At 46.1% G+C, this 26,358-nt stretch overlaps 1 protein-coding gene across 1 annotated transcript in view; it reads right to left on the bottom strand.

Moving 5' to 3' along the window:
• The window catches only part of C4H16orf96 (chromosome 4 C16orf96 homolog), a 37,272-nt gene extending 13,810 nt beyond the window's left edge, over window positions 1-23,462 (bottom strand). The window contains exons 1-9 of the mRNA XM_028145626.2: window positions 23,043-23,462; window positions 13,213-13,317; window positions 10,642-10,722; window positions 10,342-10,428; window positions 8,709-10,233; window positions 5,708-5,793; window positions 5,229-5,339; window positions 1,798-1,872; window positions 1,196-1,360 (exon numbers count right to left, since the gene is read on the bottom strand). Of these exons, the coding sequence (XP_028001427.2) occupies window positions 1,196-1,360; window positions 1,798-1,872; window positions 5,229-5,339; window positions 5,708-5,793; window positions 8,709-10,233; window positions 10,342-10,428; window positions 10,642-10,722; window positions 13,213-13,317; window positions 23,043-23,462 (2,655 nt within the window). The remainder of the gene's footprint in view (window positions 1-1,195; window positions 1,361-1,797; window positions 1,873-5,228; window positions 5,340-5,707; window positions 5,794-8,708; window positions 10,234-10,341; window positions 10,429-10,641; window positions 10,723-13,212; window positions 13,318-23,042) is intronic.
• Window positions 23,463-26,358: the final 2,896 nt, after the last annotated feature.

Below are 26,358 nucleotides of genomic sequence, written 5' to 3'. Positions count from 1 at the left end.
CAACTGTGAGGAGCCAATGGCTGCCTAGGAGGCAGAACTTTTGACGCTGACTGGCATAGAAACCGACCAATCAGAACCAAACTGGCCGGCAGGGGAGGGCAGTTAGGGGCAATCAGGCAGGCAGACAGAGAGATTAGGGGTGATCAGGCAGGCAGGCAGTGGGGTTAGGAGCAATCAGGCAGGCAGGCAGGCAGAGGCAGCTAGGGGCGATCAGGAAGGCAGGAAGGTGAGCGGTTAGGAGGCAGTGGTCCCAGATTGCAAGAGAGATGTCTGACTGCCAGTTTAGGCCTGATCCCTGTGGGGACAGTTGGACATCCCCCAAGGGGTCCCTGATTGGAGAGGGTGCAGGCTGGGCTGAGGGGCCCCCCACTCCGTGCACTGGGCCACTAGTTGAATAATAAAAATTCATGATTCACAGTGACACACAAAAAAGAAATAAAAAAATAAAAATAGCCCTAACTGGTTTGGCTCAATGGATAGAGCATCGGCCTGTGGACTGAAGGGTCCCAGGTCAATTCCGGTCAAGGGCATGTACCTTGGTTGCAGGCACATCCCCAGTAGGGGTGTGCAGGAGGCAGCTGATCGATGTCTCTCTCATATCAATGTTTCTAACTCTCTAACCCTCTCCCCTCCTCTCTGTAAAAAAATCAATAAAATATATTAAAAAAAATAAAAATAGAAACCCTCAATTGCCACCATGTTTTGGATGTCAGCATTTCAATCAATATATTACCCTGAAAACTGATCACTAAAGGAAGTAATTCATCATTTTTCTGTCTTTCCTGAAAGAACCATATTTCAGGGTAATTGGCTCAAGTTGATGAAGGAAAGCTCTTCACAGATTTCTAGCTGATAAATGTAGAAGCTACATCTGTCTTGCTCCCTTGGGTTACTTGTTCTAGGGGGAGTCAACTGCAATGGTATGAGGCCACTTGAGCAGCCCTAAAAAGTAGTTCATGTGGTGAGGAAGTGAGGAGTCTTGCCCACAGCCATGTGAGGGGGCCATCTTGGAAGTGGCTCCTCTGGCCCCAGTCAAACCTTCAGATGACAGCAACTTCATGGGAGACCCTGAGCCATTCAGCTAAGCAGCTCCAAAATTCTTGACCTTCAGAAACTAAATGTTTGTTGGTTTAAACTGCTGAAGTCCAGGGTAACTTGTTATGCAACAAGTGATAACTGATACAGGGAAGCTCACCTTGCTGCCCAGGTCCTTGCTGAGCTGATCCACAGTCTTCTTCCAGTCATCCTCTTGGGACACGATCCTCAATAGTATGCCCTGAATCATCTCGTTCAGCTCCATTGCCGTCCTCTCCAGATCAACCCGGCTTGCCTTGGCTGCCAGGGTGCTCTTGTCAGCTTTCTAGAGAGAGAAGGGTCTCAGAGAGGCAGAGCTGCTGGAGTGGGAGCAAGGAGAAGCTGGGGGAGATCAGATCATTTTGGTCAATTTTTTCAAGTTTGGGACCCTGGACATCTAGCCTTGGCTTAAATTCAATCCTGGGGTCTATGCTGGCTCAAAGACAATCATCAGATATAAGCCACGGTTTTCCTATGACAGAGTTGGTGAGTGATTTTTAAGTTCACATAACAAACTGTCACTAACCCTGAAGCACTGAAAGTAGGAGTTGATGGGACAGCTTTGAGAAGTGTCTCCAGCCTTTCCATGTGAATAAAGGTGGAGGGAGACTCTCAAGTCTCTCTGCTGGGTTTTGTCTTGGCTCGATGATTCCATTTCCCTTGATGGGAGAGCTAGGGCTCAGGATGAGGGAACAGGAGGGGGAGAGGAATCTCCTCACTCACCTCTTTTAACTCCTGCTCCATTGCAATTTTGTCTGCCTTGAGCATTTCTAGGTTTCTTATTTGAGACTGGAGAATCTAAGAACAGAAGCAACAGGCATGTCAGCCATCCTTGGAATCCCTGAGGATAATAGCCACCTCTCACCTCTACCCTTGCTGTGGTGCTAAGCAGGGACAATGAGACCCAGGTGGACAGCAGGTAGGGTGGGCACATGGGAAGGCTTGGGCTCCTGGGTGCCTGGTGCCCAGATTAGAAGGGAAGAAATGTGAGACTTGGGAAAAGTTGTCCTCTTGGAGGCAGACATGGCAATTTTGCTGCACAGGGAGGCAGACCTAAGGAAGGAAAGCATAAACCAATGCTTTTGGCTCTTTAGATATTTAGGACAAGTTCCTCTCTTCTGATCTGTAATGAGGGCCCAGTAAGAACTGCAGTCTATTCATCAGCCAAGCACTTACATATCACATATTGTACCCCATTGTCAAAGGAAAACTCTTCTTTCCCTTTATCATAACTCCACAAAGAACCAACTCTCTCCATTACTTCTGCCCTCTCTCCACTTACTGAACTCTCCTATGAGGCAGCAGCACTGACCTGGTTGGGAAGAGCCTCACACCCACTGGGGCATGTCCCAGGGGGTGAGGTCACTTTTCCTCCAAAGCAGAAAACAGGCTTCTACGTCTTCCTTCATATCTGGTCTTCCTCTCATCCTTAGCAACAGAACCTCCAACTTTTAGCTGGCATCTGACCTCCCAGAATCATGACTATATTTCATAGCCTCCCTTACCGCTTGGTATGACCACTGGGGTACAAATAGAAGTGGATAGATGTCTTATTCACTGCTGGCTTGAATGCAGAGTTAATGTATAGAGCACCAGCAGCCATCTTGAAGCTTGAGGTGACCTTGTGAATGGAAGTCACACACCATGGAATTTTAGACCAGCTCTAGACCAATCATTTCTGACTTCCTTTTTTTTTTTCTGTTACCTTGTTTCAGTCAGTTATTTGGGAGTTCATGTTATTCACAGTTGAAACTAATTCTAATTAAAGCAAAGCTCCATCACATCCACTTGCAAAGGGAAAGTAATGTTTTCCAGAGAGTCAAAAAAAAAAAAAAGAGTTCTGTTCTCACTTATTTTCTTGCTGTATTTTTAGTGGGAAACACTCCAAGAGACAAACTCTAAGGTGAAGGATACATATCCATCTTGATTGGGTGGTAGTGATATGGGTGTGTAAACAGGCAAAAATTAATTCACCTCTTATACTTAAAACTTGGGCATTTTACTGTGCATAAATTATACTTTGATTAAAATCACCAATATCACTGTTTACTACTAAATTCAGAAGAGCCTAGATGGTGTCTGTCTTGTTGACTGCTGCATCACCAGGCCTTGGAAGGGTGCCTGGTGCAGAGTGAAGGCTCAGTAAGATTGGCTGAATGACTCAATGAATGAATAAGGGGTTTTTTTTGCATCACCTGTCATGGTCATGACATTTCCTCGAGGACATTCAGATAAAGCAGTAACACCTATCCCAGATGTGTCTACATGCCCTCATTTCTCTACTGGAAGGGCTCAGTAGGGGCTGCTGATCTCTTGCACATGTTCATTTAAGACATATTTAATGAAATATGTGTTTTATACCAAGCCCTGTTCTTCCAGGCCCTTCAAGGGTTAACTTTTTAAAAATATATATTTTTTGATTTTTTACAGAGAGGAAGGGAGAAGGATATAGAGTTAGAAACATCGATCAGCTGCCTCCTGCAAACCCCCCACTGGGGATGTGCCCACAACCAAGATACATGCCCTTGACCGGAATCGAACCTAGGACCTTTCAGTCCGCAGGCCGACGCTCTATCCACTGAACCAAACCAGTTAGAGCAAGGGTTAACTTTTATAAGCAATTAATGTTTTCTTGTTGGCACAAAGGACAGGAAGGTAGTCAAGACAAAGACTGCCTTGCTCCATCTGGTGCTATTTGGTTGGGCCTCATCCTCTGGAGTTTCTCTCAATGAGCAATAACTACTTGGAGACAAATACTATGACCCTTTCTCCCCTCGTGCAGGGCAGGGCTTAGTGCTGGGTACACACATCAGACATGTTGAATGAACTGGCTCATCTCCATTGAGTAAGGGAACCAATATATCCCTAGGACACGGCAATCTGGCCTCTTTGAAGCCGTGATGAAAAGAGGGCCCAGAGTTGTCAGGAGCTGATGTTACTGATCTGGGTACTCACAAGGTCTGATTCTATTACCCTAGTCTCCTCTGTCCACACACAGTCCAGAACCTATCCCTCCCACCTGCACTTAAGCTGGGAACTGGCTCCCCGTATATGATTTCTTTTTCTGAGTTGCCCTGTGTGGGTCCTCTCCCTTTTTCCCCCTGCATCCTAACGCATCCCACCAATAGCCCCGATTGGTAATCAGAAGCTCCCATGGAAACCACCTCAGTTGGTTCTGTTTGAAATTTCTTCTCTTTCTACTCTGGGAATGACTTCTCCAAATGTCTGGGACACGTCACAGACTGGACTGGTCCTGAGGTCCAGCTCAGCAGTCAGAACCCATCAGGCTCATGGAGAATGTGTCTGGTCGAGTGAGCCCCAGGTAAGGGTTCTGTATCATTTCCATACTTTTCACGTCAGCAACTCCGCTGTTCCAGAAAGGCCTGTTGGCACTGTTCGGTCAGAAAGGAGGTTGTTTAGGGGGAAAGTTATGAATATAACAGTTGGTGCAAGAAATCCTCTGATTCATTCGATTCTTTCAGCACATTTTGAGCCTTCACTCTACGCTAGGCATCCTTCTAGGGGTGGGTGACCCATTGGTTAACAAGAGGGACACTGTTGCCCTCGCTGGTTTGGCTCAGTGGATAGAGCGTCAGCCTGTGGACTGAAAGGTCCCAGGTTTGATTCCAGTCAAGGGCACGTGCCAGGGTTGCAGGCTCGGTCCCCAGTAGGGGGTGTGCAGGAGGCAGCCGATTAGTGATTCTCATAATTGATGTTTCCATCTTCTCTCCCTCTCCCTTCCTCTCTGAAATCAATAAAAATATTTTTTTTAAAAAAGAGGGACACTGTCTGGGCCAGTAGTTCTCAACCTTTCTAATGCCGCGATCCTTTAATACAGTTCCTCATGTTGTGGTGACCCCAACCATAAAATTATTTTCGTTGCTACTTCATAACTGTAATTTTACTACTGTTAGTGAATCTTAATGTAAATATCTGTGTTTTCCGATGGCCTTAGGCTCTACAGCAGCGGTTCTCAACCTGTGTGTCGCGTTTGTTTCTAATTGAAGTGTAATTTACACACAGGAAAATAGCCAGGAAAATGTCCGCTGGTTCCCCTGCCTTTGGTACACCTGTGAAACCTTGGAGAAGGTCTAAATATCCCCATGAGTAATTATCCCCTCAGCTGCCCACTGGGACCACCCAGACCTCCGAACCTTAAACTCCTCCAGGCGATTATAGATCTTTTCCACTGCCCTGTCCAGAATGACGTAGTGTTCCTTCATCACTGCTATTTGGTGGCCCCAAACTCTCTCAAGTTCCTCCTCCTAAAAGGGGGAGACACAGACATTCAAGGCCTCTGCTTCTGAGGCCACCATGGGTGAGATGGGGCTTGAAGAGTGTACCAGACCAGTGTAACTCCAACTTGCCATCTGCCCGCCCCCCCCTAAACCTGCCATCTTTCCCTCCCCGCAACCTGCCATCTTAACAACTCTGGGACACTCACCCACATCCTGGGACCCCTGCACCAGCTGGAGCAGTACCAGGGGCTGCGGCTGCCTTCTCACCCTTCATTCCCCTGGCCTCCTTTCAGCTATAGGACAAATGCTGCATCTGGTTCTGGGTCATAGAGTCTGCCATCAGCTTGCCTTGCACCATCATCTTAATAAAAGCTCTTTCTGCCCAGGACACTGACCTGTAACCTGGATTTCTGGAGGTTTCCAACCTTTTCTTGCAGTATGTCCACTGTCATCCCAAGCCTGGAAGAGCTTCCCATATCAGCTGAAAGCAAAGGAGGGATGACCGTTGGAGGCAGGGATGGAGAAAGATGCTTTGTTTAGACCTCCACCTGCTTCTGTTATGAAATGTCTGAGGTGGTGCTGCAGTCCAACAGAGCAATACTATGCTGTGAGCTTGGGGTCTTTGAGGTCATTTAAAATTTTCTAGTAGTCACATTTTAAAAATCTAAAAAGATGCAAGTAACATAAATATTTTTATTTTTTTATTTGTTTTTGTTTTGTGTGTGCATTAATTTTATTTTTTATTTTCTTATTTTTAAATAATGTTTTGGTTTGGGGTTTTTTTTTTTAATATGTTTTATTGATTTTTTACAGAGAGGAAGGGAGAAGGATAGAGAGTTAGAAACATCAATGAGAGAGAAACATTGATCAGCTGCCTCCTGCACACCTCCCACTGGGGATGTGCCCACAACCAAGGTACATACCCTTGACAGGAATCGAACCTGGGACCCTTCACTCCACAGGCCGACACTCTATCCACTGAGCCAAACCGTTAGGGCTGTTTTTTTTTTTTTTTTACTAGAGGCCCAGTGCATGAAATTCGTGCACAGGGCGGGGGGTGTCCCTCAGCCCTGCCTGCACGCTCTCCAATCTGGGACCCCTTGAGGTGGGATCAGGCCTAAATGGGCAGTCGGACATCCTTCTCACAATCCAGGACTGCTGGCTCCCAACCGCTTGCTTGCCTGCCTGCCTGCCTGATCACCCCCTAACCACTCCCCTGCCAGACTGATCGATGCCTAACTGCTCCCCTGCCAGCCTGATTGCCCCTAACTGTCCTCCCCTGCCGGCCCGATTGCCCCTAACTGTCCTCCCCTGCCAGCCTGGTCACCCCTAACTGCCCTCCCCTGTCATCCTGGTCCCCCCTAACTGCCCTCCCTGCAGGCCTGGTTGCCCCTAACTGCCTTCCCCTGCTGCCTGGTCACCCCTAACTGCTCTCCCCTGCAGGCCTGGTCCCCCCTAACTGCCCTCCCCTGCAGGCCTGGTCCCCTCCAACTGCCCTCCCCTGCAGGCCTGATACCCCCCAACTGCCCTCCCCTGCAGGCATGGTCACCCCTAACTGCCTTCCCCTGCTGGCCATCTTGTGGCAGCCATCTTGTGTCCACATGGGGGTGGCCATCTTTGACCACATGGGGGTGGCCATCTTGTGTGTTGGAGTGATGGTCAATTTGCATATTACCTCTTTATTAGATAGGATTGATTTCAGAGAGGAAAGGAGAGGTAGAGGGAGAGAGAGAGAGAGAGAGAGAGAGAGAGAGAGAGAGAGAGAGAGAGAAATATCAATAATGAGAGAGAATCATTGATCTGCTGCCTCCTGCTCGCCCCACACTGGGGATCAAGCCCACAACCCGGCATGCGTCCTAACCAGGAATCGAAGTGACCTCCTGGTTCACAGATTGACGCTCAACCACTGAGCCATGCCGGCTGGGCAATGTGTGCATTAATGTTAATAAAATATTTTATTTAACCCAATATATCTAAACAGTATCATTTAAGTATGTAATAAAAATTATTATTGAGATACTTTGCATTCTTGTTTCTATACTAAGATTTCAATGTCTACTGTGCACTTCACACTTAGAGCACATCTGAACTTGAACTTGCCCCATTTCAAGTGCTCTATAGCCACGAGTGTCTCCAGATTATCATATTAGAGCAGGCCTAGAGAAAACTCTCCGAATTTTACTCCCCTCCCCAAAATGACCCTGAGCAAAACTATGAAGTACCTTATTTAGAAGAAAGTTATTCACCACAAAATAAAAGGAAAGATTTAACAAAAGAGGAGGTGGGTAATAAAAAAATAGACATGCTATATCTAGTTCCAGTTGAGAGGTCAAAAACGAATGTACAGGACAGAACTATGAATGTATGAAAGTTGCAGCCAAGACATGTTTATAACCTAACAACAGTTTCCTTAAAAATAACAGCTGGTCAGAGGTAGAATTTGGGTTACTATGGCTTTACATTTTAAATTAAATTTAGAATCTTAGCCATGCCCCAGTGTTCACTGATATCAATGTGGTTCTTTGTAATTATGTGATGTTCTACTTTTTCTTTTCAAGATTTGTGAACAGCACTGACCATCAGGGGTTGTGCCACACATGGGTTGGACTTAGATCAATCCAACTATTGTACTTGGCAGAGAACAAAACAGCAAGGTAATGATTTACAGAGGGTAGGAAAATGGATCTCAGAGGAGGTTTCCAGGCCAGCAGCATCAGCAGTATTTCCCCAGGAAGGGTTAGAAACGCACATTATTGTGACCCCCTCAGTCGCCTTAGTCAGAAACTCTTGGGGTGGGCCCCACGGTCTGTGCTTCACCAAGGCCCCCCCACCCCAGGGGGTGCTGAGGTGAGCTCAAGGGTGAGAACCGCTAGCGTAGGCCACTGTGCCCCTCTATCATCACTGCGCATATGCCCATCATGGGCATGAAATGGGAGCATAAATGTACTGGTCCCACTGACACCTAGAATGTGACTGTGGTGTTTAAGGATACATATGCGTACCAGGCAGCTGTTCTTAATCCCAAATTGACTGTTTCATCTGGGGGCTGTTCAGTGTTGTTGGACACTACGGGAATCTGGACTTATCAAAACACTGTGTCTTATGGGCTGTTGAAAGGGAGATTTTCAAGAGTAATTTTGACATGTAATTTTCCTCTTTAAGCACAAACTTTAGACTATAACTGCCCCTCTCTCCTAAGGTAAGACCTACTGTACATTCATTGTAAAGAATAGACTAGACTAGTAAGAGGCTAATGCTTACACCAAAGTAATGAATGGCAAATGGCTGAATGTAGATTTTGTTGGGGCAGTTAAACAAAGGAGAGGAGGTGCTGCTTGAAGGCCCTGGGGAGGGCCCGAGCCCTTCCCACACTTCCCAGAGCCAGTCTGGGCCTACCTAGATGAGCCATGTGATGTTGCATGCTGGATGACAGCTGGTCAAGCTCTTCTTTCAGGGAGTCGTGTCTAATGGGTATCTGGGCTATGTGGCTCATGGAATACTTGACGGCCTTCTTCTTGTCTTCTGGGGTTACAGCCTGTTTGGCGACCAGCATGGCCTGGGACAGGCGGGTTTCAGGAGCGACGAAGGGAGCAGCAAGCGGAGAAGTGAAGAACTCTTCATAGATCATATCGGTGTCATCAGTGGTGGGTAAGGCCCCACGGGAAGACCCAGCACCCACAACATCTGCAAAGACCCCTAAGGGTCCAGCTGCGGCCATGCTTGTTGCTACAGAGGCCAGTTTAGTGGCAGGGGCATCCTTGACGACCAGGGCTGCGCTCTCGGCTGCCCGGGCTGCTGAGCTCGCAGCAGCCGCATAGGCGGCGGCAGCAGCAGCTGCAATGGCAGCAGTAGTTTTCATCCGCTGAAGGGCGGTCCGGGCACTCTTACGGGGTACTTCTTTGGAGGTCTGAGCAGCAGGGGTTCCATCCTGAGAGACTTTCTTGGACTGTGAAGAATCTTCTTCCATACCTTCTGAGAGAGATGGGAGCTGGTGCATCTCTGCCTCGCGACCCTGTGGCTGCTGTGTATAAGGCCAGGCTGAGCCAGGCTCCAAGGCTGGTGGTGGGGCCCTGAAGCCCTGGGGGTCCAATTGGCCTGGGCCAGGCTGGAAGTGACCTAAGCCCCAGAAAGGCCAACTGCTACGTGCAGGCAAGCCTCTGGGAGGAAGCACGGCTCTTGACAGCATAGGCCAGAATCCTGGTGGTGTGGGCCAAGGGCCTGGGGCAGGCCCAGGCCCAGAGGGAGGACCAAGTCCAGGTCCAAACTCAGGCCCAGGCCCAAGGGGTGTGGGTTCAGGGGCAGGCCCAGGTCCATACATAGGCCCAGGTCCATACGGAGTCTCAGGTCCATACACAGGTCCAGGTCCATACATAGGCCCAGGTCCATACGGAGTCTCAGGTCCATACGCAGGTCCAGGGGCAGGCCCAGGTCTGGGGAAAGGCTCAATTCCGGGGGCAGGTCCAAATGCAGCCCCAGGTCCATATGCAGGCCCAGGTCTGGTCATAGTCCTTGGTCTGAACCTAGGCCAAGGTGGTAGTATGAACCCAGGTGTCACACTGGGCCCTAGTATGGGTACAAGGCCAGGCATGGTCTCAGACTCTGGCCTCGGCATAGAATCAGGCTCAGGTCCAGGCTTGGGTGCTGGCCCAGGCTCGAGCGCCTGAGGCTGGCCCAACCCCTGGGCCCCTGTGAGAGGAACTTTGTGGGCAGACTCCTCCTTCTGTACTTGCCCAGGGATTGGGTAATGCCAAACAGTATCCAAGGACCTGGGGCGTTGGACGGGCTCTGAGATCTGGCTGGGACGAGCACTTTCGAGGAACATGGTGGTCTGGGGAAGATCAGACTCTGGGAGCTTCTCTGTGACTTTCCACACATCAGACTCTTCCAGCTGTTCTGAAACAGCTCCCTGTTGAACAGTTCCCTGTGGAAAAGGGAGCTGGGGTGGCCAGGGCTGCACCAGACCAGCTCAGCAATCACCCTGTCTGTTCCCTCCCACCTACTTCCCCCTCCTCCATCCTCCTTCACTTACCGGGGCGAACAAGGCCTCGTGGAGGCTACTCCAGAGTACCATGTCGTCAGGTTTGGGGATGGCGCTAATCTTGTTCTGGAGAGCAGTCTGGGAGTGAAGAAAGGAGTTGGAAATAAGGCATGTGAACCTGGAGGTTGTGATACCCTTGGATGTGGTTCCCTTGTCCATACTGCCCTCTATACTTGCAAATGAATGGGCCTTTCCTGATTGTGTTCCCCTTTCTTACACTTCCCCATGCACAGCACCCCTGGGCCTAGAGGTCAGGGGACCAGGAAGGGAGGATGGGACCGAGACTCTCACCACATCTCGCTGCAGCACAGTCATCTTCCGGTTCTGCACTTTTAAATCATCAAAGAAAGTGTTTATGCGTTCTGGATGTATCTGTCAAATAAGCCAGACCCATGCATCAGGAGTGTAAGTTCTGGTCCCAGCCCTGCTTCTCCCACTGCTCAAATACAAGGACTTAGCACTAGGTGACTAAGAGTTGGAGAAGGAAGAAAAAGTGCTTCCCAGTGAGTGAGAAAGGGGTAGAAAAGAGTCACCTGGGCAAAAAAGTTTGGGGAATGTTGGGCTTAAAAAGCACTCAATGGGTTTTTGTACTGCAGGACTCTTCAGAGCTTTTAATGGACAAAAATACATTAAGGACCTCCAAACCCAGCCAGTGTTGCTCAATGGTTGAGTGTCTACCTATGAACCAGGAGGCCACATTTCGATTCCCGGTCAGGGCACATGTAAAACCTTGGTCCCTGATAGGAGGCGTGTAGGAAGCAGCCAATTAATGATTCTCATCATTGATGTTTCTCTTTCTCCCTCTCTCTTCCCTCTCTGAAATCAAATTTAAAAATATTTTTTTAAAAAAATAAGAAAGACTCTTACTATTTGCAGCAACACGGATGAATCTGGAGAGCATTACACTAAGCAAAATAAGCCAGTCGGATAAAGATAAATATCACATGATCTCACTCATTCATGGAATATAATGAACAACATAAACTGATGAACAAAAATAGATACAGAGACATAGAAGCATCAAAAAGACCATCAAATCTCAGAGGGAAGGCAGGGGACAGTGGGAGAGGGAGGTAAGAGATCAACCAAAGGACTTGTATGCATGCATATAAGCATAATCAATGCACACAGACAGTAGGGGGTTGAGGCCATGTGCTGGGGGACGAGAGCAGGCAAAGAGAGGTCCATGGGGGGAAAAGGAGATATATGTAATACTTTCAACAATAAAGAATTTAAAAATAAAGAATCTCTTAAGAGGTTGGTTGAGGAGGCATTGCTTCTCAAATGGATTTGTTCAAGGGTTCTTTTTAGTGTTTCATGACAATGCCCTTTCTGCTCAGATGGGAGCTACCTCGCCCAAGATTAAAGTTCTTACAGTTGCCATGATGATCAAATGCATACACTGACCTGTGCATTGAAGATGATAATTTTATCATATTATTTGGAGGCAAGTTGTAAAACCTCAGCCACAATACCAACCTGCGGGTGTAGAGAGCTGGCTTCTGAGCCCAGTTCCGACTCCCCAACTATGAGCTCACACTTCAGAAATTCCATGTCCTTTCACATCATGGTAAAGAGTTAGAACATCCTTGCCCTAACCGGTTTGGCTCAGTGGGTAGAGCGTCGGCCTGCAGACTGAAGGGTCCCAGGTTCGATTCTGGTCAAGGGCATGTACCTTAGTTGCGGAAACATCCCCAGTGTGGGGTGTGCAGGAGGCAGCTGATCAATGTTTCTCTCTCATCGATGTTTTAACTATCTATCCCTCTCCCTCTCTGTAAAAAAATCAATTAAAAAAATATATATATAAAATAGAGTTAGAACATTCTTGGGTTGATGTCCTGTGGCTATAGAGGGAGCTAGCATGTAGGCTGTGCTAGGTTCATTCTACGTCTCAGTGTAAACAGAGCTTTCTAAAAGAGGAAGAGGTGCCCTCTTTCTCCTAAGTTAATGGAACATAAATAAACCTAGAGTAGCCAAGACTTAGGGAGTACATACCTACATGAATATGAAGCCAACCCAGAGGAAAATCATCACTGAGAGAGAAGTATTGATGTGGTATGAACACCTAGATCTAGCTGTACCTGAAGGCATTCCTGTACTTTTTAGTAAATGAGACAATAAATTATCTGATTTTACCTAGGCCAGTGTAGAGAGCGCCTGGGAAGGCACATGGGCATTTCTTTAAATTGTCAGCTGAACCCAAGGCGACCGGCAAAGCCATGCCCTGGGAACACGCTTTGCCAAAAAGGCAAGGGTGTTATCAGCTTGACCTTCATTTGAGCCCAGGTGTCCGGGTGTGTGTTTTGATATGTAAATCCAGTCAAGCATCAGGAATGCTTGGGCCTACTCAAGAATGCAAATAATCTCCCTTGTCTTGACTTTTGGTGAAACTTCCTGGTATTTGTGGGTATAAAATAAACACGCTGCATGGGCTCTGGGTCTCTGTCTCTCCAGCAGAAGAGGGTAGCGTCCCACCCGCTTCCCAGCTTTTTCCTCCCATTTTGTGTCTTGTCTCTTTCTTTTATTTCTCAATCCCCAGCTCCTCTACTCAGGAACTGGACCCGCTCTCTAGCCGCGCTGGACATGGAAAAGAGAGAAATATTTTTACATCAGGCCAGAATGAACTAAGACTCTGTCACTTACAAATGGTGTCAGAGAATAGCATGGTGAGGAGCACAGCATGGCGGAAGCCACAGAGAATTCAGTGGGAAGGGCCAAGTGGCTGAACCATGTCAGTCCCCATCTCCTGCCCCGATGGCTGTGTCCTCTGACTAAGAATGGGCTTCCTAGATTTATCCTATCACCCAACCACCAATGGTGTGAGCAGCATGGCCAGCTTGGAGGAGGCTGGGGAGGGTCTACCTTATTCCACATGTCCTTCAGCATGTCCACATCCTTCCTGAGGGTTTCAGTGGCAGACTTGAGTGTATTAATGTCGGTGAGCAAATCCTGCATGGTCTTCATAGACTGAAGAGGGAGAGAGGAGGAAAAAAACATGAAGTTGGGTGTGGCTGGGGGAGAAGCCAAGTAAAGTGTGGAAGTTCTCTGATGACTGCCCTGGTCCAAGAAGTCCCCTTGGCTACCCCAGGGCCTTCCCTGGAATATACTCCGAAGTCAACAAATGACAGTTGAATCAACAGTGCTCTGAGCTCTCAAATAGCCTCGGTGGGAAGGAGGCAACCCTGTGTTTGCATGTGTTCCGTAACCAGGAGCCACTCACTATGAAGCACCTCATGCCCTTTGGTGGGAGCCACTGGAGATCAGCAAAGGAGTTATGATCGGATCTACTTTTTTTTAATCCTCATGTCAGGATAGGTTTTTATTTTTATAGTGATGAGAGAGAGAGAGAGAGAGAGAGAGAGAGAGAGAGAGAGAGAGAGAAAGAAAGAGAAACACTGATTGGTTGTCTCCCAGACATGCCCCAACTGGGGAATGAACCCAAAACCAGGCATGTGCCCTGATTGGGAATTGAACCCGCAACCTTTTGGTCCATGGGACAACACTCCAATGGACTGAGCCACCCAGCCAGGGCTGGATCTACATTTTTAGAGGATCCTTCTGGCTGCATGTGTAAATTGATCTTAGGACAACAGGGGAAGTTGGACGACCAGTGAGGAGCTGGTCCAAGCAAGAGCTGATGGTGAAATGCTAGGCTCATAGCTGAGTTTCACCAATGACTAGAGCTGCTACTGCACCTTTCTAAGTTTTTGATTTCTCAATCATAAAATGGGTATAAAAATGTGATAATGTATATAAAAAGTCTAGTGCACAGTTAGGCATTCAGCTAACAAAAATAAAAAATAGCAAAATGGCAGAAGTCCTTTTAAAATAAAATAAAAATTTAACCCTCATCCAAGGATATATTTATTGATTTTTTAGTGAGAGAAGGAAGAGATAGAGAGAGAGAGAGAGAGAAGCAACATTGATACGAGAGAGAAACATTGATGGGCCCTATACAAGCCCTGACCGGGATTGAACCTGCAACCTATATGAGATGATGCTCCAACCAACTGAACCACACCGGCCAGGGCCAGAAATCCATCTTATTATTAAATGTGAATGACAGAGATTGATATAATGAATAAGAAAACATGATCCAAACTCATGATGTCTAGAAGAGACATATTTAGAATTAAAGATGCAAATAAGTTGAAAATAAAAGGATGTAAAAAGGTATACCATGCAAACAGTATCCAAAAGAGAACTAGAATGACTAATATTAATATCAGACAAAGTAGACTTTAAGATAAAAATGGTTATGAGAGACAGAGCGACATTTACAATGACAAGAGGGTCAATCCATCAGGAATACATTGTCAGTTAATATATGCACCCAACAATGGAGCCCCAAAATACATGAAGCAAAAAGTGATAGAACTGAAAGGAGAAATAGATAATTCAACAAGAATAGTTGGAGACTTCAACACTGTATCTCCAATAATAGATAAAACAACTAGACAGATCAGCAAGGAAATAGAAGATATGAACAACACTGTAAACCAATCAGACATAACACATCTATAGAAAACTCCATTCATCAATGGCAGAATACACAGTCTTCTCAAGCACACATACAATATTCTATGGGATATGGTGGGCCATAGAGCTAGTCTCAGTAAGTTTAAAAAGGACTGAAATAATACAAAACATGTCCTCTGACCACAGTGGAATTAAATTAGAAATCAATAACAGAAGAAGCTATTAGAAATTCATAAATATGTGGAAATGAAACAACATTCTCATAAATAACTAATGGGTCAAAGAAGAAATCACAAAGGAAATTAGAAAACACTTTGAGATGAATTAAAATTAAAACACAACACAGAAATTTGTGGGATGCAGCTAAAGCTATGCTTAGAGAGAAATTTTAGTTGGATGTGACTATATTAACAGAAAAGAAAGATCTTATATCAATAGCCTAACCTTCCACATTGAGACACTGTAAAAAGCAGAACAAACTAGAACTAAAGCAAGTAAAAAGCGAAACAATAAAGATTAGAGTAGAAACTAATGAATTAGAGAATAAAAAAATAACAGAGTAAATCAATGAAACTAAAAGCCTGCTCTTTGAAAAGGTCAACAAAATTAGCAAACCTTTGGCTAGATTGACCAAGAGAAAAAAAAAAGGAGACTCAAATTACGAGAATCAGAAATGAAAGAGGGAACATCACTATTGACCTGACAGAAGTAAAAACAATTATAACCTTGGCTGGTGTGCCTCAGTTGGTTGGAGCATCGCCCAGTGCACCGACGAAGGGTCATGGGTTACTAGGTTGCAGTTCCCTCCCTACCTCACTTCCTCCTCTCCCTTTCTCTCTCTCAAAAAATCAATAAAAACACATCCTCTGGTGAGGATTTAAAAAATTAAAACAATTATAAAGGAATACTGTGAACAACTGTATGGCAACAAATTAGATAAGTTGGACGAAATGGACAAATTCCTAGGAAGACAAACTACCAAACCTGACTTATGGAGAAATAATCTCAAAAGACCTAAACTAGTGATGAGCTTGAAATCATAAACTAGTGATGAGATTGAAAGCACAGAAGCAAGGCCCAGGCTCAGATAACTTTACCACTGACTTCTAGCAAATAGTTAAAGGAGAATTAATATAATTCTCCACAATTTTTAATAGAAAAATTCCAAATTCATTCTGTGAGGCCAGATACCAAAATCAGACAAAGGCATAACAAGAAAACTAGAATATGAATGCAAAAATCTTCAACAAAATACTAGCGAACTGAATCCATATAACCCAATTAAAAACAGGCAAAGATCTGAATAGGCATTTCTCCAAAGATGTACAAATGGCCAATAAATACATGAAAAGATGATCAACATCATTACCCACTGAAAGGGTAAAAGAGAATAGAACGGGGCAGAGGAAACTTATTGTCCTTGGTAGGTATCTTGCAGAAAGCTTGCTGCTTTGAGCTCCGCATAGCCTACATCAGCGGTCGCCAACCTTTCGGACCTCACGGACCACCCGTTGGCGACCTAGATAACCAGGAAACACCTGGCACCAGGAGGAATGAAGAACGAGACCCGCCAGTCAAGCTCTGTGTGTCAGCAGAGACTGCCTGCAGCCAGTCTATAAAAGTCTTGCCTCCCCCTTCAGTCGGCGCTGACTCCTTTTTCGGACTCAGCCCGTCTGCAACCAGACACTTGAAATAAAATTTCTTTTGATACATTACGGCCTCATATCATAAGTGTGCGACCCCGACCACTCAACCTTTCACCCATCAGGGAAATGCAACTCAAAATCATAATGAGATACCACTTCATTCCCACTAGGATGGTTAGAATTAAAAGTCAGATAATAGTAAGTGTTGGTAAAGATGTAGAGAAACTGGAATCTTCACACACTGCTGGTAGAAATGTAAAACGATGCAGCTGTTATAGAAAACAGTGTGGTAGTTCTTCGTAAGATTAAACAGAGTTACTATATGACCTAGCAAGTCCACTCCTAGTGATTTACCCAAGAGAAATAAAAACATAGATCTATAAACTTGTACATGAATGTTTATAGTAGCTTCATTCATAATAGCCCAAAAGTGGTGATATACGCATAATATAGATTATTATTCAATTCAGCCACAAAAAGGAATGAAGTACTGATGCTATAAGGATGCACCTTGGAAACATTATGCTAAGTGAAAGAAGCCAAATACAAAAGACCACATAGTGTATGATTCCATTTATATGAAATGTCCAGAATAGGCAAATCTATAGAGACAGAAAGTAGATTAGTGGTTGTTTATGGCTGGGGGTGGAGTGAAGATTGAAGGAATAGAGTGGAGATAACTAAAGGGTACAGGGTTTCTTTTTGAGGTGATAAAAATATTTTAAAATTGACTGTGGTGATGGTTGTATACATTCAATTCTTAAAAACCATTGGAATGTATACTCTTTAAATGTGTGAATTGTATGGCATGTGAATTACATATCAATAAAGCTGATTGATAAGTAAATAAATGAACAAATAGCATCCCTATAAAAATGCCAGTTGGTTCTTTTGTTGTTGTTGTTAATCCTCACTCACAGATATTTTACCCATTGATTCCCATAGAGATGGAAGGGGAGGGGGAGGGAAAGACAGAGAAGAGAGAGAGAGAGAGAGAGAGAGAGAGAGAGAGAGAGAGAGAGAGAGAGAAACATCAATGTGAGAGAGACACATCAATTGGTCACCTTCTGCATGTGCCCTGACTGGGCCAGGGATTAAACCTACAACCCTTTGGTGTGCAGGGGTGATACTCTAACCACTGAGCACACCAGCCAGGGTGCCAGTTGGTTCTTTTTTGCAGAAATCAACAATCTCATCCTAAATTCATATGCAAATGCAAGGGACTCAGAATCATAAAACAATTTTGAAAAAGAACAAAGTTGGAGGACTCACACTTTCAGATTTCAAAACTCTCTACTAAGTTATAGTAAGCAATACAGTGTGTTGCTGGCATAAGGAAAGATATAAAGATCAATGGAAGATAATTGAGAATGCAGAAATAAACTCACACATTTACAGTCAACTGATTTCTCAATGAGTGCCAAAAACAAAGCAACAGGGAAAGAATAGTCTTCAACAGTGAACAGATGGCTCTCCACATGTAAAAGAATGAAGTTGGATACCATACACTACTGGAATACAAAAATTAACTGATAATGGTTCATAGATTTAAATATAAGAGATAAACTAGCCCTCGCTGGTTTGGCTCAGTGGAGAGAGTATTGGCCTATGGACTGAAGGGTCCCAGGTTCGATTTTGGTCAAGGGCATATGCCTGGGTTGCGGGCTTGATCCCCAGTAGGGGGCATGCAGGAGGCAGCCAATCAATGATTCTCTCACATCACTGATGTTTCTATCTCTCTCTCCCTCTCCTTTCCTCTCTAAAATCAATAAAAATACTCTTTTTTTTTCTTTTTTTAAAAAAATATATTTTATTGATTTTTTACAGAGAGGAAGGGAGAGGAATAGAGAGCTAGAAACATTGATGAGAGAGAAACATCGACCAGCTGCCTCCTGCACATCCCCTACCGGGGATGTGCCCGCAACCAATGTATATGCCCCTGACCGGAATCGAACCCGGGACCCTCCAGTCCGCAGACCGATGCTCTATCCACTGAGCCAAACCGGTTTCAGCAAAATATTCTTAAAAAGAGATAAACTATACACTATTTACTCCTATGTTGTAGAAAAAAACATAGGAGTAAATCTTCATGACTTTGGTTAGGCAATGGTTTCTTAGATACATCACCAAAGCACAAGTGATACCCCTTCCCTCCCCAACAAAAAAAAGGGAAGAAAAGAAAAAGATAAATTGGACTTCATCAAATTTTAAAACTTTGTATATCAAAGGACACCTTCAAGAAAGTGAAAAGATAACTCACAGAATAATGGAAAATATTTACAAATAATATACCTGACATCACATACCCAGAATATATAAAGAACTCTTACAACTCAACAATAAAAAGACACATAACCCAATTAAAAATGGGCAAATAGCCCGGCTGCTGTGGCTCAATGGTTAAGCATCGACCCATGAATCAGAAGGTCACTGGTTCAATTCCTGGTCAGGGCACATGCTCAGGTTTTGGGCTGGATCCCCAGTAGAGGGCATGCAGGAGGCAGGGATCGATGTTTCTCTCTCATCAATGTTTCTATCTCTCTATCCCTCTCCCTTCCTCTCTAAAATAAATAAGAAATATATTTTTTAAAAGGGCAAATAGGCTGAATAGACATTTCTCCAAAGATACACAAATGGCTAACATGTGCATGAATAGATACTCAACATCATTAGACACCAAGGAAATGCAAATAAAAAACATACACTCAGTAGGATGGTGATAAACAATCCAATCAAAAAAATGGGCAAAGGGCCCTGACTGGTTTGGCTCAGTGGGTAGAGCGTCAGCTTGCGGAGTGAAGGGTCCCAGGTTCGATTCCGGTCAAGGGTATGTACCTTGGTTGAGGACACATCCCCAGTAGGGGGTGTGCAGGAGGCAGCTCATCGATATTTCTCTCTCATCAATGTTTCTAACTCTCTATCCCTCTCCCTTCCTCTCTGTAAAAAAATCAATAAAATATATTTTTTAAAAATGGGCAAAGGACCTAAATAGACACTTTTTGAAAGAGAACATACAGAAGAAGGCCAAGAGACATATGAAAACATGCTCAAAGTCACTAATCATCTCAGAGATACAAATCAAAACAACAATGAGCTACCATCTTATACCTGCCAGAATGGCTATCATCAACAAATCAACTAATGACAAGTGCTGGAGAGGATGCGGAGAAAAAGGAACCCTCCTTCACTGCTGGTGGGAATGCAGACTCATACATTTTAGAAGCCTTCATCCATCAAGGTAGGCAAGTGGCATGCTGCTCTTCATGGGCTGGCCCCTTGGACACTTGTGTCTACCTCTCTGGCCTCCGAGGCCCTCCATGACCTGCCCTCGGCCACCGATGCAGCCTTCTTTGTCTTTATAACCATTTTTGTCTTAAAGTCTATCTTGTCTGATATCATAGTCACTCCAGCTCTACTCTGGTTACTGCTTACATGGAATATCTTTTCCCATCCTTTTACTTTCAACCTATTTATGTCTTTCAATCTAAAATGTGTCTCTTGTTGCCCGGCCAGTGTGGTTCAGTGGTTGAGCATTGACCTATGAACTAGGAGGTCATGGTTCAATTCCCGGTCAGGACATATGCCCGGGTTGTAGACTCTATCCTAAGTAGGGGGCGTGCAGGTGGCCTATCAATGATTCTCTCTCATCATTTATGTTTCTATCTCTCTCTCTCTCCCTTTTTCTCTGAAATAAATATAAAAAATTAAAATATATAAAAACATTGTTAAAATGTGTCTCTTGAAGACAGCATATAGCTAGAACTTTTTTTAAGATTGATTCTGCCTATCTCTGTTTTGTGTGTGTGTGTGTGTGTGTGTGTGTGTGTGTGTAGTAAAATACACATAACAATATTAAAGTAAACAATTCAATGGCATTTAGTACATTCACAAGGTTTGCAACCATCACCTCTATCTAGATTCTAGAACATTTTCATCACCCCCAAAGAAACCCTAGATCCATCAGCAGTCACTCCCATTGCCCCATCCCTCTACCTCTGGCAAGCACGAATCCACTTTCTATCTCTAAGTCCAGACGTTTTATATAAACAGAATCATGCAATATGTGGTCTCTGTGTCTGTCCACTTCCACTTAGCACGATGACTTACAGCTCATCCATATTGTCAATTTGCCTCTCTTGCCTGGCATCAGCCCACCTTGGCCAGACTGGGCTCTCTCCTCTCTGACAGACACCAGGCGTGTTCTTCCAGGGCTCTGGGTGCCTGATTTTGTTGAGGCCCCAACCCACCTCTGTTTCCTGTTCAGTTCAAATCTCTGCACAATAATAGTGACCACTACTGGGCACCTAGAATATGTGGAGCTCTGTGCCAAGCACGACTTCCCATGCATTATCTCATTTAGTTTTACTTCTTGCAACAATCCTGGGAGGAGGAAACCATCACCATGTCCCCACCCTTTCCAGTGGGAAGTGGCAGCATGTTAGTGCCCCACATACCTATGCCTTTCACTGACCCACTCTGCCCAAGACTGGCAAGTCCCCACTTTCTAACACTGTGACACCGAGTGGGTTCCTTAACCTTTCTGTGCCTCCATTTCCTCATCTATAAATTCAGGATAATAATAGCACCTGCCTCCAAGGTGCTGTGAAGATGAAAGGAGCTAACAAAGATAGGTATCTAGCTTACCTGGCAAACACTGAGGCCTTCCTTTCTGTGCCCGCCATACCTGACATGCTGTCTTACTCTCTGGCCGGGTGGTCTTGGCTAGTGGCCTCCCTACCACCGGTCCTGCCTCCTTTGCTGACTCCTATCCCCTGAGGCCAGGCCAGCCTTCTCTAGGGTGGCTTAGCTCACATCCTGACCCTAAAAGGAAAGACTGAATAAGAACAAATGCTTCCCACTGGCACCTGAGGACGCCTGAGGACCCTAGCCTGCCTTCCAGCTCATGGTCCATGACCCTCCTCTGGGGATCAGCCAATATGACTGCCCCTTTATGCCCCAGTGTGCCCTGGACTGGTTCCTGCCACTTGCTCCTTTAGAAAGGGCCCCTTCCCATCTGTCTGTCACCTTTCCAGAACTATCTCAAGTGCCTCAAACCTGACTCCTTTCCCCCAACGCTCTGTTCCAGTTCTCTTTATGGCATGTGCCTCAGAGTGGCTTCTCCATGTGATGGATGTTCTCCATCAGCCCCTGTATATCCACCCAGATCCCCACCATGTCCTCAGTGCCCGGGCGGTTGACCCACAGGCACTACTGTGCCCTCCAGTTTGCAACCATCACTTCTATCAACGGGAAAATGACAGGAGAGGGCATGTTATTTATTCCCCAAGATGCAAAGTCTTCTCCAGAACTACAGGCTTTGATGGATAACCATGTGCTGAACGGGGAGGCAGGAGAGCACATGGTCCAAGGCAGGCCCTGGGTCAGAGGCCTCAGCACCTTCCCTGCTCCGCTGTCACTTGCTGCAGTACCATCAGCAAATTAATGAACATTTCTGAGTGTCAGTTTCTCACATATAAAGCACGATAATACTTCTTCCCACTTTTCACAGGGCTAGTTCCTAATAGATTTTTATTCACTTGCTTTCTGTCTGTCACCCTTGCTAGAACAAGAACGCCTATTCACCATGACTACCATGATGCCTCCCTCATGGGAGATCCTCAATTATTTTTTATTGAGGTGAGATTCATATAACATACAATCTTACCTTATAATAGACAAATATGCAAATTGACCGCACCTTCGCTACGCCAAGCCACGCCCACCAACCAAGCCACGCCCATCAACCACGCCCACCAGGAAACTGTTGCAGGGACGTTGGGGTGTGGCGGAGCCCAAGGCCGGGAAAACCGCCTGAGGCTTTCCCGGCCTTGGGCGCCAGTGGGGAGCCTGCGCCGATCGCAGGGACGCTGGGGTGCGGCGGAGCCCAAGGCCGGGAAAGCCACCCGAGGCTTTCCCGGCGGCTTTCCCGGCCTTGGGCGCCAGCGGGGTGCCTGCGCTGATTGCAGGAGCCGACCTTCTTTCCCACACTCATCAATCGGGTCGCAGGGACGTTGGGTGTGGCCGAGCCCAAGACCACCGCCCAGGGCCAAGCCCGGACCCTGAAAGAAGGCAGAAGGCGGTGGCCACAGCCAAGGCCTGGGTCCCCGGTGCTGGCAGAAAACTGGTGCAGGCAGCCAGGTGAATGAAGGTCTATTGCATGAATCTTCGTGCAAACGGGCTACTAGTAAACTACATGAAAGAGAATAATTCAGTGGCATTTTGTGCATTCACAATGCAGTCATTGCCTCCATCTAGTGCCAGAACATATCCATCACCCCAAAAGGAGATCCTATAACAAATAAGCAGTCACTCCCCATTTTCCCCTCTGTACAGCCCTGGCAACCACCAATCTGCTTTCTGTCGCTATGGGTGTGCCCATTCTGGACATTTCATACAAATGGAATCACACAATATGTGTTCTTTGTGTCTGGCTTCTTTTCTCAGCACTTGACGATGAATGCAAGCTTGGAACTTTGGTTCAGCCTAACTCCCAAATGGGGAGGGCCCATCACAAGGGGACACAGGGAATAAGGGGTGTGATGCCTGGGAGGAGCCCAGGTGGGTTACCTTTTCTAAGGCTTCCTCATTGCCCTCCACCATCTTCCGGAGCTTTATCATCTGCCACAGTTCCTGGGCAGGTCGGTTGGTCCCTTGGCTGCCATCCAGCAGCATGGAGGTGGAAGGCATTTCATGTAGCGTGGTCAGCTGGCTCTCCACCTTCTCGAGACGGCTCACCACGTGGTCGAAGACGTTGTTCAGCCTCTTCAGGGGGTGGATGATGGGCTGACCATCTCCTTCCCGGGGCATGAACATGCTCTGTGAGGTCTGGAGGAAGTCCTCATCCCCTGAGAGGACCTTCTTGAGCTCAGCCATGTTGATGTGCTCCAGGATGCCATGGAGCACCAGTTGCAGGGCCTTGAAGTTCACCACACCATACTGGGGGATGGCAATGTTGACCAGCTCAGAGAATGAGAGCGAGAAGCTCATGTTGCCAGGGGGTTCATCCGAGCTGGGGTTTGGGGCATCCATGGGGACAAGTGGTGGCCTTCAGTGGACCCACGAGCTGCACAAACAAATGCTCAGAGAACCGGAGAGGCTGTAAGTCACGACAGTCAGGGAGAAAATGGCCTCTGTCCTGGCCAGAGCTCAGATGAGAGTTTTTGGTTGCTAGGATACCAAAGAACGTAGCAGTGGGCTTCCGAGGGTCTGGAGTGGGGCAGAGGAGGTACTCAGTTAATAGTTGATGAATGTTTGAACCAACGGCTGTTTCTTTTAATTCAAGCCCTTTGATTATGTAAGACCCAATGATCCTTTCCAAGAAGCATTCTGGGAAGGTGACAGATAGGCAGCTCGCTCCTCAGAAGTCTCTAGAATCAGAACAGGAGAGTTCTTGGAGTTAGGAAAGCCCAGGTTTCAGGACCAGAACCTGAAGAGCTGCTGGTTGCGGGACAGTGGCCAAAGGCCACACAGGTGTTCGTTTCTGGAGCAGGAAGGTGAAAAGTGCGTGAGGTAGTGGCTTTCGTCAGGTCTGAATTCTGCATGTCCCTGCCTCCTCCCCACCCCCCATCCCAGAGACATGGAGTGACCTCCTGAACTCTGCTGTGCTCCTCCTTGAGCTGGGACTCATCAAGACCCCAATGCTCTAAAAGCCTTAAGGACACAGCCATGAACCAGCTGCCGCAGAACTTGAAGGCTGCCTCGGCTGCAATATATTCAGGCCCTGCTTTTGTCAATTTTCAGGCAAGAAAATGGCAGCCTGTGGGTCCTGGTTTCCCAGGGAAGTCTGCAAGGAAAGCCCTAACTCAACTCCAGGAGCCCCCACTCCTGGCCCACCCCAAAATTCTTGGCATATAGTACACACTGTTTATACACAGCATACAGCATGAACCCCTACACACACACACCCGCTGCCCCCCGCCCCAGGGGTTGAGTTGGGTTCCTCACAGAAGAGACAGTAGACGCCTGTCCACTTTGGGTTCATGCACATGACTTTCTCAGCAACTGTGTGACCTTGTATAAATTACTTAACCTCTTTGAATCTCAGCTTCCCTGCCTGCTAAATGGGAAATAAAGCCTCCCATGTGGAGTTGCCAGGAAGCAGTGGGGAGCGGGGTGGGGGGAAAGAAGGGGCTGTAGAAATACTCCATGTAAAGTGCCAGGCCTGTGTGGACTCAAAGACTTCTTTCCCACACTTGACCTGGTATCCTAGTCTTGCCAGTGATCATGGCCAAGGGAGAAGGAGCACAGGGGACTCGTCTGAATTTAATGTAGGGACCTTTGCAGGGATGTTGTTTATTACTAACAGGTTCTTGACCTCATGTCAACAAATGCTTCTGCTGAGGCCTTTACTACTTTATCTACAAAACCTACTTCTTCGGAATAACAGAAACTGATGCTGGGACTCTGAGTGCTACAACACTCGGTTTGTTCTCTTCAGACACTCTTCAGAACTGCTTAATTCCACTGAAGGAATTTACCCATCTTGAGAGGAAAAAAGAGGCTCATTCCTTTTGTGATAAATGTATACATCCCCAGTTCTGTCTGGGCCCTACTTAAATACTACTTCTTCTTACTGAGATACTAGAGGCCTGGTGCACGAATCCAGTGGGGTCCCTCAGCCTGGCCTGTGTCCTCTCACAATCCAGGACCACACCGGTGCATGATCAGGGCCGGAGAGGGACCATAGGAGGGCACTAGGGTGTGTCTGCCCCATCTTGCCCAGTCCCCATTGGCCTGACCCCAGCAGCAAGCTAACCTACTGGTCGAAGCATCTGCCCCCTAGTGGTCAGTGTGCATCATAGTGACTGGTCGAACAGTCGAATGGTCACTTAGGCTTTTATATATATAGGTAATTCACATATCATACAATTCACCCATTTAAAATATATAATTCAGCCCTAGCCGGTTTGGTTCAGTGGATAGAGCATCAGCCTGTGCACTGAAGGGTCCCAGGTTTGATTCCAGTCAAGAGCAGGCTTGATCCTCAGTAGCGGGCATGCAGGAGGCAGCCAATTGATGATTCTCTCTCATCATTGGTGTTTCTATCTCTCTCTCACTCTCCCTTCCTCTCTGAAATCAATAAAAATATATATATTAAAAAAATAAAGTATACAATTCAATAACTTTTATTATATTCACAGAGCCATGCAATTGTCACTACAATCTACTTACAAACATTTTCATCATCCTAAAAATAAAGGCTGCATTCATTAGCAGTCATTTCATTTCCCAAACTGCCAGCCCCTGGCAATCACTGATGTGCTTTCTGTTTCTATGGATTTGTCTATTCTGGACATTTCACATGACTGAATATGTGGCCTTTTATAACTGGTTTCTTTTATTTAGCACAATGTTTTCAAGGTTCATCCAGGTTGCAGCATGTGTCAGCACTTCATTTCCTTTTATGACTGAACTAGAGGCCCGATGCACGAAATTCATGCAAGAGTAGGTCTTCCTTCCCCCAGTTGCTGGCACTGGCTTCCCTCTGACACCCGGGGCCCAGGCTTCCCTCACCCGGGCTTCCAGCTTCGTCTGGAAGGTCGCTCGGAAGGATGTCTGGTCTAATGAGTATATTACCCTTTTATTACTATAGATAATATTCTAATGTAGGGATAGACCAGTTTGCGTATCCATTCATCCACTGATGGATATCTAGACCAATTCTACCTTTTAGCTATTGTGAACAATGCTGCTATGGACAGTTGTATACAAGTTTTGTTTGAGTACAAGTTTTCAGTTATTTCGTGTCTCTACCTAGGAGTGGAATTGCTGCATCATAAGGTAACTAACTCTACTAATATATTAACACTTTGTGGAACTGCCAGACTGTTTTCCACAGCAATGCATTATTTTACATTCCCACCCACAGCAAATGAGGGTTTTC

This window comes from Eptesicus fuscus, chromosome 4 (genome assembly GCF_027574615.1).
Source record: "Eptesicus fuscus isolate TK198812 chromosome 4, DD_ASM_mEF_20220401, whole genome shotgun sequence".
NCBI lineage: Eukaryota > Metazoa > Chordata > Mammalia > Chiroptera > Vespertilionidae > Eptesicus > Eptesicus fuscus.
This window is presented reverse-complemented; position numbering and strand designations above follow the sequence as displayed.